At 39.9% G+C, this 13,044-nt stretch overlaps 1 protein-coding gene across 1 annotated transcript; it reads left to right on the top strand.

Moving 5' to 3' along the window:
• Positions 1–7,843: 7,843 nt before the first annotated feature.
• Positions 7,844–12,086, top strand: irx2a (iroquois homeobox 2a). The gene is made up of 3 exons (XM_036965290.1): positions 7,844–8,721; positions 9,753–10,143; positions 10,458–12,086. Exons 1-3 carry the CDS (start codon positions 8,482–8,484, stop codon positions 11,162–11,164), a joined length of 1,338 nt encoding a protein of 445 aa, XP_036821185.1. The 5' UTR covers positions 7,844–8,481; the 3' UTR covers positions 11,165–12,086.
• The last annotated feature ends 958 nt before the right edge of the window (positions 12,087–13,044 follow it).

Here is a 13,044-nt window from a genome sequence, read left to right as displayed (position 1 = left end):
TGTGATGAAATAAATAAAAGCTGAAATAAATCATTCTCTCTACTATTATTCTGACATTTCACATTCTTAAAATGAAGTGGTGATCCTAACTGACCTAAGACAGGGAATTTTTACTAGGATTAAATGTCAGGAATTGTGAAAAACTGATTTTAATTGTATTTGGCTAAGGTGTATGTAAACATCAGACTTCAACTGTATCACTCCTCACCTCTCCAACTGATAGCTGATGTGACATGAGAATTGTGGCACAAAAATGGTCACCGTGCTGGTGAGTTTCCCCTTACTATGTAAGGCGCTTTGAGTATCTCAGCTGGTGGAGAAGTGCTATATAAATCCAACCAATTATTGTTCATTATATCATTTGTATGTGTCTCTCTACTATAAGTGGGAAGATTTGGGAACAGATTTCCTCAATTAAAATCAATTGGAGCTGAATTCCAGGTGTTTTTATGGTCTTTTATGTCCAACAATGACAATTCAACACCCAAAATGTTTTTAAAAATTAATTTATGCTCAAAAAACTTGGGGGGGCCAAATAAATCCACCCGGGCCCGCTGGCTACGAGTTGGGGAACCCTGCTTAATTTATGTCATTTAAGCCCTCCAACACAACATCGGAACTTTTGAACCCTGAGATGCAAACTAGGCTTCTCAGTGGCCACTTTAAATGGCGAATGAGTCACCTTTCTTTTGCTCAAATTTGGTTTATTTGCAGTCATACTACCCCATAACACAACAACACAGTCCCAGACATACTACAATCCCATAACACAACAACACAGTTCCAGACATACAACCCCATAACACAACAACACAGTCCCAGACATAATGCCCCATAACACAACAACACAGTCCCAGACATACAACCCCATAACACAACAACACAATCCCAGACATACAACCCCATAACACAACAACACAGTCCCAGACATAATGCCCCATAACACAACAACACAGTCCCAGACATACAACCCCATAACACAACAACACAGTCCCAGACATAATGCCCCATAACACAACAACACAGTCCCAGACATACAACCCCATAACACAACAACACAGTCCCAGACATACTACCCCATAACACAACAACACAGTCCCAGACATAATGACCAATAACACAACAACACAGACCCAGACATACTACCCCATAACACAACAACACAGTCCCAGACATACTACCCCATAACACAACAACACAATCCCAGACATACTACCCCATAACACAACAACACAGTCCCAGACATACTACCCCATAACACAACAACACAGTCCCAGACATACTACCCATAACACAACAACACAGTCCCAGACATACTACCCGTAACACAACAACACAGTGGGTGTGACACCCATACAGACATCATATGTCAGCATTCTCATAATGTTCAGTTGTCCAAACTGTACAATAGCTTCCTCATTGACAGCCCCACCAAGGTCAGTGTGGATTAGCCGACAGTAACCCTATCAGGGCCAGGTCAAAGCCGACAGAGCCCGGTGACAGTAGCTGTCAGCAGGCTCTTTCTAGGGAACCCTATCTGCTTCAGCATGGTTATAGAGACACCTGAAAGGGGAAGACATTTCAAATTGTTTCTCCTTTCATTTCCCTTTGATTTCAGGTGACTCATTTGGTTGACCAATCAAACCGTCTGGATGACTGTGTGTTTGAAACCCATGCTGCACAAAATGCTACACATATTTTCAGTCATTTGTGAGGTTTTCTACCTCACATACCTCTCTTTGTGCTGGCATTGCTGACCCCCAGATTATTGGGCTGTGGCTTACTTCAACATGACATAGCTCAACTGTGTTCCCATAGGATCGACCCAATCAGAGCACAAAACATTTATAGTATTTGTCCTGAATGGTTTTAGATTTTTATACTATTTTCAAACAAATTCTTAAGCCCCTTTGTTACAGGAAAGCAATTGTTGTAATTATTTAAAACAAAATAGCTCTGATCACAATGTAGCATAATTTGGATAATTGTTTCATCAACTAGGAATAGACTTCTGAGAATCTGAATATTACATCAGTATATTGTTCTGTTTTAATATTACATCAGTATATTGTTCTATGTTATATAAAATACTTCACGTCTCATCAGTTTGTTGCTCTTCCCATAAAATGGTTTGCTAAACATGCATATCTTTAGTAACATGTTAAACAAATTGACTGTGAGCATGCTTGGTGGCAGGGTTGGCAGTGGAACCAGAGGTTCTAAGCATTCCGAGCAGGGCTGTGCCATGTTCCACTTCACATTGGAGACCTCAGCTTTTCTCACCGTAAGGTACCCATTTACAAAGTGATGGTGCTTTGGGTTTTAAACTTGGGGCGAGGGAATGATTTGAAAGCCCTGTTTTGCCAAACACATGGACGGCTGCTGATTAGGACTTTGGAAGAGACCAGCATACCAGTCTGTCACCACCCCCTCCCCCTCTACACCCCCCAGGCCCCATTGTACAACACCAAAGACATTTTCTCCACATCCGGAGAAGAAGAATACCCATAAACTCTTAGTAGGGTCACGTCCAGACACACACATCACATTATAATGAACAGCACTCACAAGTCAAGCTTTTACCATGTTTTTGTTTTCCAATAAAATTAGAATTGTTTTGTGATATTCTCTCTGAAGCTGCATTGCTGTGGATAACACAGTTACAAGTTAACACAGAAATGGAATGTCTGCAAGTCATTCTGAGGCCTGAAGACTCTAAACTGTGAAATGGAGCATTCTGTATTCATCCTCTATATGGGTTACCAGCTAGCTGCTAGCACAATGCTATTTTATTATCAGTGTATATGGGTTACCAGCTAACTGCTAGCACAAGGTTATTTTATTTTCAGTGTATATTGTTTACCATCTAGCTGCTAGCACAATGTTGTTGTATTATCAGTGTATATGGGTTACCATCTAGCTGCTAGCACAATGCTATTTTATTATCAGTGTATATGAGTTACCATCTAGTTGCTAGCACAATGTTGTTGTATTATCAGTGTATATGAGTTACCATCTAGCTGCTAGCACAATGTTGTTGTATTATCAGTGTATATTGTTTACCATCTAGCTGCTAGCACAATGTTGTTGTATTACCAGTGCATATGAGTTACCATCTAGCTGCTAGCACAATGTTGTTGTATTATCAGTGTATATGAGTTACCAGCTAGCTGCTAGCACAATGTTGTTGAATTATCAGTGTATATGGGTTACCTGCTAACTGCTAGCATAATGTTGTGGTAATATCAGTGTACATGGGTTACCAGCTAACTGCTAGCACAATGTTGTGGTATTATCAGTATGGCTATACAAAATTCAAAAGGCAATCGCACATCTGAGCAATCTAATTTGCAGATGCATGGCAACAATTGAACAAGATGAAGGATAAAGGAAACCGCACACTGCTCTTGATAGTATCATATTATCAGTATGGCTAACATGGGATAGCCATGTCATATCTCTGTTGCTACAGTTATGGCCAGTTATGGCATTTTCTTTGGAGTTTGTGTAGCGTAGTGGTATTATAGGTTAGCAGCTAGCATAAGACGGTTGTTTCCAGCAACCAGGTCAATAAGAGCATTGTCTCTATGAGACGCTTGGTACACAATGAAAAGTCCCTAGTGGACTAACCTGATATGACGCTTGGTACACAATGAAAAGTCCCTAGTGGACTAACCTGATATGATGGCTGGTTACATAAGAAAAGGGGTGGGGAAAGAAAGAGCGGGAGAAGGAGAGACAAAGGAATTCAACTACCGTACATACAGTTGATTAATACGCTCATCGTAAATATGGATATTTAGCCCCCCAACAACCGCAAATTTGGATTTAGAAATGCAAAGTACATATTTACGCTTGTATGTCTTTGTCGTCTCAATCTGTTGAAATCGCCCCATCAGTCTGTGACGAATAGTCTGACAGAAAGTCTCTGGTTATGTAAGACTCTGGTTGTCCACCAGAGGTCCCCATGTCCTTAGTAGTTATAGTAGGTTGTTAGAACACACCACAATACAACACAACACAACATACCACAATACAACACAACATACCGCAAGACTATACAACACAATATACTACAACACAACACAACATACCACAATACAACACAACACAACATTCCAAAACACAATACAACACAACATTCCAAAACACAATACCACACACCACAACACAACACAACACAACACAACATACCACAATACAACACAACACAACATATCACAATACAACACAACATACCACAACACAATACCACAACACAACACAACACAACATACCACAATACAACACAACACAACATACCACAAAACAACACAACACAACATTCCAAAACACAATACAACACAACATTCCAAAACACAATACAGCATACCACAACACAACAAAAAACAACGTACCACAACACAACATACCACAACATAACATACCACAACACAACACAACATAGCACAACACAACATACCACAACACAACATACCACAACACAACATACTACAATAAAACAGACAACAACATACCACAACACAACACAACATACCACAACACAACATACCACAACATAACATACCACAACACAACACAACAGACCACAACACAACATACCACAATAAAACAGACAACAACATACCACAAAACAACATACCACAATAAAACAGACAACAAATACCACAATACAACATAACATACCACAACACAACACAACATGCCACAATAAAACAGACACCAACATACCACAATACAACTCAACATGCCACAACACAACATACCACAATAAAACAGACAACAAAATACCACAATACATCATAACATACCACAACACAACATACCACAACAAAACAGATAACAACATACCACAACACAACACAAGATACCACAATAAAACAGACAACAAAATACCACAATAAAACAGACAACAACATACACAATACAACACAACATTCCACAACACAACATACCACAATAAAACAGACAGCAACATACCACAACACAACATACCACAAAACAACATTCCACAACACAACATGCTACAATACAAAACAACACAATGCAACACAACACAACATACCAAAAAAGAACACAATATACCACAATACAACACAACACAAAATACCACAACATACCACAATAAAACAGAAAACAACATACCACAACATAACACAACATACCACAATAAAATAGACAACAACATACTACAACACAACACAACATACCACAACACAACATGCCACAACACAACATACCACAATAAAACAGACAACAACATACTACAACACAACACAACATACCACAACACAACATGCCACAACACAACATACCACAATAAAACAGACAACAACATACCACAACACAACACAACATACCACAATAAAACAGACACCAACATACCACAATACAACTCAACATGCCACAACACAACATACCACAATAAAACAGACAACAAAATACCACAATACAACATAACATACCACAACACAACATACCACAACAAAACAGATAACAACATACCACAACACAACACAAGATACCACAATAAAACAGACAACAAAATACCACAATAAAACAGACAACAACATACACAATACAACACAACATTCCACAACACAACATACCACAATAAAACAGACAGCAACATACCACAACACAACATACCACAAAACAACATTCCACAACACAACATGCTACAATACAAAACAACACAATGCAACACAACACAACATACCAAAAAAGAACACAATATACCACAATACAACACAACACAAAATACCACAACATACCACAATAAAACAGAAAACAACATACCACAACATAACACAACATACCACAATAAAATAGACAACAACATACTACAACACAACACAACATACCACAACACAACATGCCACAACACAACATACCACAATAAAACAGACAACAACATACTACAACACAACACAACATACCACAACACAACAGCCACAACACAGCATACCACAATAAAACAGACAACAACATACCACAACATAACACAACATATCACAATAAAATAGACAACAACATACTACAAGACAACACAACATACCACAACACAACATACCACAACACAGCATACCACAATAAAACAGACAACAACATACCACAACACAACACAACACAACATACAACAACATACCACAACACATCACAACATGACACACCACAACATTCCACAATACAACATATCACAATACATTACAACACAACGTACCACAACATAACACAACAGAGGATTGTACTGCTGGTATATTATACAACAGAACAGAGGAATATCCTGCTGGTATAGTATACAACAGAACAGAGTAGAGCAGGTTTACCGGAGGTCTGGCCTGCCTAGAGACTGACTGTACTGTACAGTTGAGAGAGAGAGAGAGTATGTTGTGATCTCTCCAGGCTAGATGAGATACTGCCCCCTGCCGTTAGCTCCGTCCTCCTACATCACCACTGCCTACTGCCGCGTCAGCCCCACCAGGGGTCCTGTCCACTCTGTACTGGCTTATAGCTGTGTCCTCAAGTAACCACACGGACCTCTGGTATAATACACTGTTTCACTGTTATCTGACTGGAGTAATCACCAGTTAAAAGGAGAATATTGGTTGTTTTTTATATGACATAATAACAGAGTGGGATGTACATTTCAAAGTGGAAGATGTCTCCAATTAGCAGTTATTGATGTAGAAGTATACGTTGTTATAGTATCACATATAATTATAATAATAAAAATTATTTGATTAATTCATTAATAAGTATTGTAACTATTACAATTCATTTATAATATATAATCAGCATTTCATAATAACAATAATACTTACTTTTAATAATAATAATAACAATAACAATAATAACAATTATGTATTTAAATTACGCTGGGTGTAAATACTAAATATACTGTTAATTTAAGCCACTGAATAATGTATATATTGATGTGTATAATGAATTCAGATTAAAGGAATTTTAATTAGGTGTATGGCACGGCACACTTGACTGAAAACAACACATTTCAACTGACATTGTGGTATATATCTCTGTGTTGGCTAACTGTACAACAATGTAATAGATGGCTCTCAGTTGAACTGACATTGTGGTATATATCTCTGTGTTGGCTAACTGTACAACAATGTAATAGATGGCTCTCAGGTGAACTGACATTGTGGTATATATCTCTGTGTTGGCTAACTGTACAACAATGTAATAGATGGTTCTCAGTTGAACTGACATTGTGGTCAAAAGTACAGTAGGACTGTGATTGAAGACTGGAGGGAGAATTCTGAAAGACATGTTCAGTTTCAGGACAGATGTAAGACTGGACAGAGGCTTTGACATTTTTGTCGATTATTGAAAAGTTTCAGTTGGTAAATTATTGCTTAATTTAATATATTGTACCCAAAAAAGACCATATGCTATGTGAATCATATCACTGTAGTCATCTCATAACTGGTATTCTGTTTTGAAAAATAAATGATGATTGATGGTGATGATGATGATGAGCCCACTATTTAGCCTCCAAATACCATTCAGCATTTTTTAAACATGAAACTGTCATTGTTAATTGTTAATCTACATATGGCCTCGACATGTATCCACGTCCAACAGATGTCTCCAATAAAACTTGAAATCAGTGAAATAATAGTGTAGTTCGTTGTTGACTTGAGGACCAGGAGAGACCAGCCAGGAGGGAGCAGAGCCTGGAGATCAACCCCAATACGGAGTGGTGTCCGACGAGCTGCAGGAGTGGGTTACACCTCCCTCAGGCCGACCGGCACACTGCACACACACACAAACACACACACACACAGAGACAAGCACACACACACAGACACACAGACACACACTCGGTGCTATAGCTGAACCCCATCTTTCTAATACTCCACTTGACGCAATTATCAACTGCAAGTTGACAAGGAAGAAAAACCTGGAGAATAGTAAATATTACTGTCATAAAAAATTATGTTCAGTCACTGAATATTTTTTTATTTCAATTGACAAGAAGTTTGCGCAATAAATACTGCCTGGATGTTTGAGCATGGGAACGTTATTGTCATTAAAACAAGTGAATTTCCACAATTTGCGCAGCTGCAGCAGACTAAAGAACATTGTGCCAGTGAATGTCTTCCCCCTCCACTGTCCTCTCCGTGTTGTTCCAGCCAGGGCTCCATTTCAGAGGGCGGAGATGGAATATTCAGATCAGCTGAGTGACAGCTCGTGTTTTCCACCGTTCTCAGAACTCCACTGGCTCCTTCGTCCAACTCCTCACTTCAGAGTTGAGGCTACTAAAAACATCGGACGCTAGGGGATCGAGACGTCGCCTGCCTCTATGTGCAGGGCACTTTACTGATCTTTTGGGGGTCGCTTTTTAATTATTTTTATTTGAATTGTCTGAAGATCTGTTTAGTGAGCTCATTATTCTACAGAAGTCCATTTTCCGTGCTTTCCTCTTTGGAATCAGCAGCAACAGACTCTCAGTGAGGCATGTCTTACCCCCAGGGTTACCTCTACCAGCCGCCGGGCTCCCTGGCTCTCTACTCCTGCCCGGCTTACGGGGCTTCAGCCCTGGCTGCCCCGAGGAGCGACGAGCTGGCCAGGTCGTCCAGTGGATCAGCCTTTAGTCCTTACCCCGGATCAGCTGCTGCCTTCACGGCTTCAGCCAGCGGCTTCTCCAGCCCAATGCCATACTCCACAGACCCTGCCACGGGATTTCCTTCCTACATGGTAAATACTCTACTTCCACTTATTCGTTAGACAACTTGTGTCAGTATGCATACAGGGACAGCCTGGTCGAAAATAATTAGCTCTAATTTTGTCATTTAGTAGCCAACAGTAGAGTATTTGCGTGCAGTGTGCAGAGAGCTACCGTTTCAGAGCGGGTCTAATGGGTTGTACAGTTCAAGGGTAAAATGGATGAGATCCTGCACACCATTATGTATTCGAACATTGTTCGTAGAAAGCATTGCATTTATCACAACGATAAATCATCAAGTGGTACATTATATTGTCTATCGTGTGTGAAAGTTGTAGGCTTGTTATTGTGTTTCTTCTTACTGCAAATATGATGTGTGTTTTCGTGGGCCCGTTAACACAGTGCATGGCTAATTGAGTGGACTTAATTTAGGAAAAAATGCCCCCCATAAAGAATGATATGATGTAAGCCAATGGCCTTTATTGGAATTAGCCTGTAGTCTAATATCAAATCCTTCCAATGGGAAATAAAATATATGAAGTTTGTTCTCCATTTTCACAGTCAGTAACTATATATGCAATTTAAATTCTTGGAATGTATATTAAATGAAATAAGCGAAATTTGAACATGAAAAGAGGAATTACAATGCTAATGACATGGTTCTCTAAGCGTTTATAAAAGGTGCACATACGCTGGGTAGTTAATTGGATTTGTGATGCTGTAAAGCAATGATATGCTAACACGTCTCTCTCTCTGACAACAAAACTAATCTAGCTAAAGAAAAGCAGGAAGTTGGGCGGTGATTACTGGAAATTAGTGCAATTACGATGCATCATTTATCATTTATTTAGCATAATGCAATGCGATGAATCAAACCGATAATGATCAGTGTAATACAAGCAGTATATAGACCCAACTCTCATTACACATTAAGTGTAACTCTCTATACACACAACCACAATACACAACCTGTTGTGTTTAGTTATGTTTTAAAGTTTTCAATATTTATTACCAAAATTGTAAATTATAACAAAAAACTTTCAAAATCATTTTTCCTTTCCAGAGCTCTCCTTACGACGCGCAGGGCATGGCCGGGGCGCTGAGCTACCACCCCTACGGTAGCCCGGGATACCCCTACCAGCTCAACGACCCGGCCTACCGCAAGAACGCGACCCGAGACGCCACCGCCACGCTGAAGGCCTGGCTACAGGAGCACAGGAAGAACCCCTACCCCACCAAGGGAGAGAAGATCATGTTGGCCATCATTACTAAGATGACCCTGACGCAGGTGTCCACCTGGTTCGCCAACGCCAGGAGGAGGTTGAAGAAAGAGAACAAGATGACGTGGGCTCCCCGGAATAAGAGTGAGGATGAGGACGATGGAGACGGAGAGAGGAATGATGACCGCTTGGAGAAAAATCTTGACAACAGCGAGACGTCCGCGGAGGATGAAGGTAAACCACGAGACCCAACCCATGACCCAGTTAACAGCGCGAGCTGCGCGGTGCTGTTTTTTATTGACAGTTATCCACAGATGATTAACGACATGATGACAGAGACTAGGTGACACATTTCAGTGGGAATGCATAATACGGAACGAGTTCTAATTATTATTATTATTATTAACAATAACCATGGCATTCGACATTATTAGGATTACTATTATTATTATTATTAACAATAATAATAGTAATCCTAATAATGTCGAATGCCATGGTTATTATATGGTAATTACTTCGTCTCAATCTCTTTTTATTTATTTTTTCAGGTATCAGTTTGCAGGTTGATACCCTTACAGACCATTCTTGTTCAGCGGAGTCTGATGGGGATAAGGTGAGCTGTCGAATCGGGGACCAGGTCTGTGAGTCTGGGTCAGATACTAAGGACAAATGTGAGGATGATTATGATGATCACGAACTGGAGAATGATGAACGACACCGAAGCCTGTCACCTAAACCTGTGACATCATCACCACTAACAGGGCTTGAGGCCTCGGTCTTAAACAATCACCACCGGGAAAACAACAACAAATCATGTCTTGACAGCCGAATCTCAGGTCGTCACAATCAAGCCGTCAAACCCAAACTGTGGTCGTTAGCGGAGATCGCTACTTCAGACCCGAAGCAGCAGCAGCATCACCCGGGGCAGACTTGTCCATCCCTCGGTCTTCTAACCTCCACCTCCTCCACCCCTTCCCCGGCCGTCCCTGGCGCTGTGTACTCCGCCTCTTCCATCCTAGGACGACCCATCTACTACACGTCTCCGTTTTACAGTAATTACACAAACTATGGCAACTTCAGCCCGCTGCAGGGTCAAGGGATTCTGCAATATAACTCTGCTAACGACGGACTCACACAGACTGCTGCTGAGGTCAGCACCATGCATAAACACACCACTGACTCTCTGCTTAAAACGAACGCTAACCACATTGAACAGTTCAGACCCTCACATTTATACTCTAAGAAAGGTACGTAACATGCAATTATAGTTTCAAAAGAAGGACTTGTATTTTATGCATTTGAATTCACTTCATTGGCCTTTGACTGAATATGTGATGTTTTGAAACATATACCTAGTTGTCCCTAAGCAGAAGGCTTATGAAGGCCTCCGTGTAATCAGTGCTAGTGTAGGCCTGAGTTGGCGGTAGCTGTAATGTCGGCCTGTGTGTCAGACTGTCTCTCAGGGCAATAAGCAGAGATATGTTGTTGTCATAAACAGAGGTTCTATTAACAGAACGTCTTGAGACCTGCTCACACAGTAGGAACGCAGCATTACTTAAAAATATCACTTTAGTTGGATTGGTTATTATGGACTACAAATGATGGGGTTTTATAATTGGTTACACAATAATTAGATACCATCATGTTTTATTTTAACAACAGTTGTGCAATTTTTTATTATAGTATCAGTGACTGGTGGGCCACTTTCTTGTTATTTAAGACCTTTACCTCTGCAACTCCAGCTCTTACTTAATACAACCTGGGAAGGACTTTAGGACAAACTCTGTGGGCTAAAGGTGAGGTTCTAAAGGTCATGTTGTGGTTCTGATTCAGGTCTATAGGTAGGTGTCACAATTGCTTTGACTAAAGCCCCGAGCCATCACCCTGCACCCTGGTCTTAACACTAACCTAACTAACCTTTCTCTAAAGGGGAGAGCTGCATCTTGCTCCTCAGACAAGACGCCTGGCCTGCAGCACTACAGCTGTTCTCCTCAGAGACAGGCCCGAAGGATTAATTAAACCTGATTCGGGGTTGGGGGATGAATTAACCCTGACTTATTCTATCATTTCACTTTCGTTTTCATGAGATGTGCGTTGACTGGCTCAGTAAATGTCCCGCTTTATGTGATGATTTTGGAAGACGTTATTTCTCAGGATGCATCTGCTTCATTGCCACGGTACATTATGTGAAGATAATATTAGGTACATTATACTTTATGTGAAGATAATATTAGATATATTATACTTTATGTGAAGACAATATTAGGTATACTATACTTTATGTGAAGATAATATTAGGTATACTATACTTTATGTGAAGATAATATAAGGCCTGCTGTATCTTATTTGTAAAGGATGTATGAGGTCTGGAGATGGGGCTGAGGAACCTGAGGAATCCAATACATTTGATATTTATTTTTTTAATGATGGACAATGCTGCCTATAATTTATGCAAGTTGTATTGCAATGGACACTGAACATTGTTTTGTAAATACATTATTCCCGTTTTTATTTGAAACGTATTTGAAAGTTACAGAATCTTGTTAACAAGAGTACTTTTACTAATTTATATCTTATTGTAAATTAAACGCGCTAGTGTGTTATACTGGCGAGTTAGTGCTATTTATTATTCAAAGGAAAACCTCATTAAAATATTTTCCTCTGTATTTCAATCTGCTTTCATTTTTTCATTCATCTCCTTTATATTGTCGCATGAAAATGTATTTCTCTTTGGTTAGGCTACTGCTTTTAGAAATCGAATTATTAATCAAGTGTAAACGATAAGACTTTTGGGAATGGCATAGCCTGTATTAATTGCTGTTTGTTTGAGACAGCACAGTCGAGAGAAGCTTACCACCTATCCGTTTTCTAAAGGGCCTTTTCACGCCATTCTTATAGGCGTTTAGCTCCATCCGGGGACTACTCGTGACCTTGGTTGGGATAAATGATATGCTTATTATAAATGATATACTTATCATTATATAAATGATATACTTATATCCGTGGCTGTCAGGGGTTTATTTTTCAGTGTGATTAATCCGGCGCTAGGAGAAGTATGATGAGTTCCCAGCGGGGTGATCCCCCTGGCCCAGCCTCAGTCAGTCTGCCGGTCAGTCGGCCTTCTTTACGGGCAGA

This window comes from Oncorhynchus mykiss, chromosome 3 (genome assembly GCF_013265735.2).
Source record: "Oncorhynchus mykiss isolate Arlee chromosome 3, USDA_OmykA_1.1, whole genome shotgun sequence".
Classification (NCBI taxonomy): Eukaryota; Metazoa; Chordata; class Actinopteri; order Salmoniformes; family Salmonidae; genus Oncorhynchus; species Oncorhynchus mykiss.
Note: the sequence above shows the minus strand (reverse complement) of the source record. Positions and strands in the feature narration are given on the sequence as shown.

Bases quoted from the DNA above. Each gene is read 5' to 3' on its own strand.
- irx2a (XM_036965290.1), top strand. From the start codon at position 8,482: ATGTCTTACCCCCAGGGTTACCTCTACCAGCCGCCGGGCTCCCTGGCT. The intron at 8,722-9,752 runs GTAAATACTCTA...TTTCCTTTCCAG, and splicing joins CGGGATTTCCTTCCTACATG to AGCTCTCCTTACGACGCGCA. The intron at 10,144-10,457 runs GTAAACCACGAG...TTATTTTTTCAG, and splicing joins GACGTCCGCGGAGGATGAAG to GTATCAGTTTGCAGGTTGAT.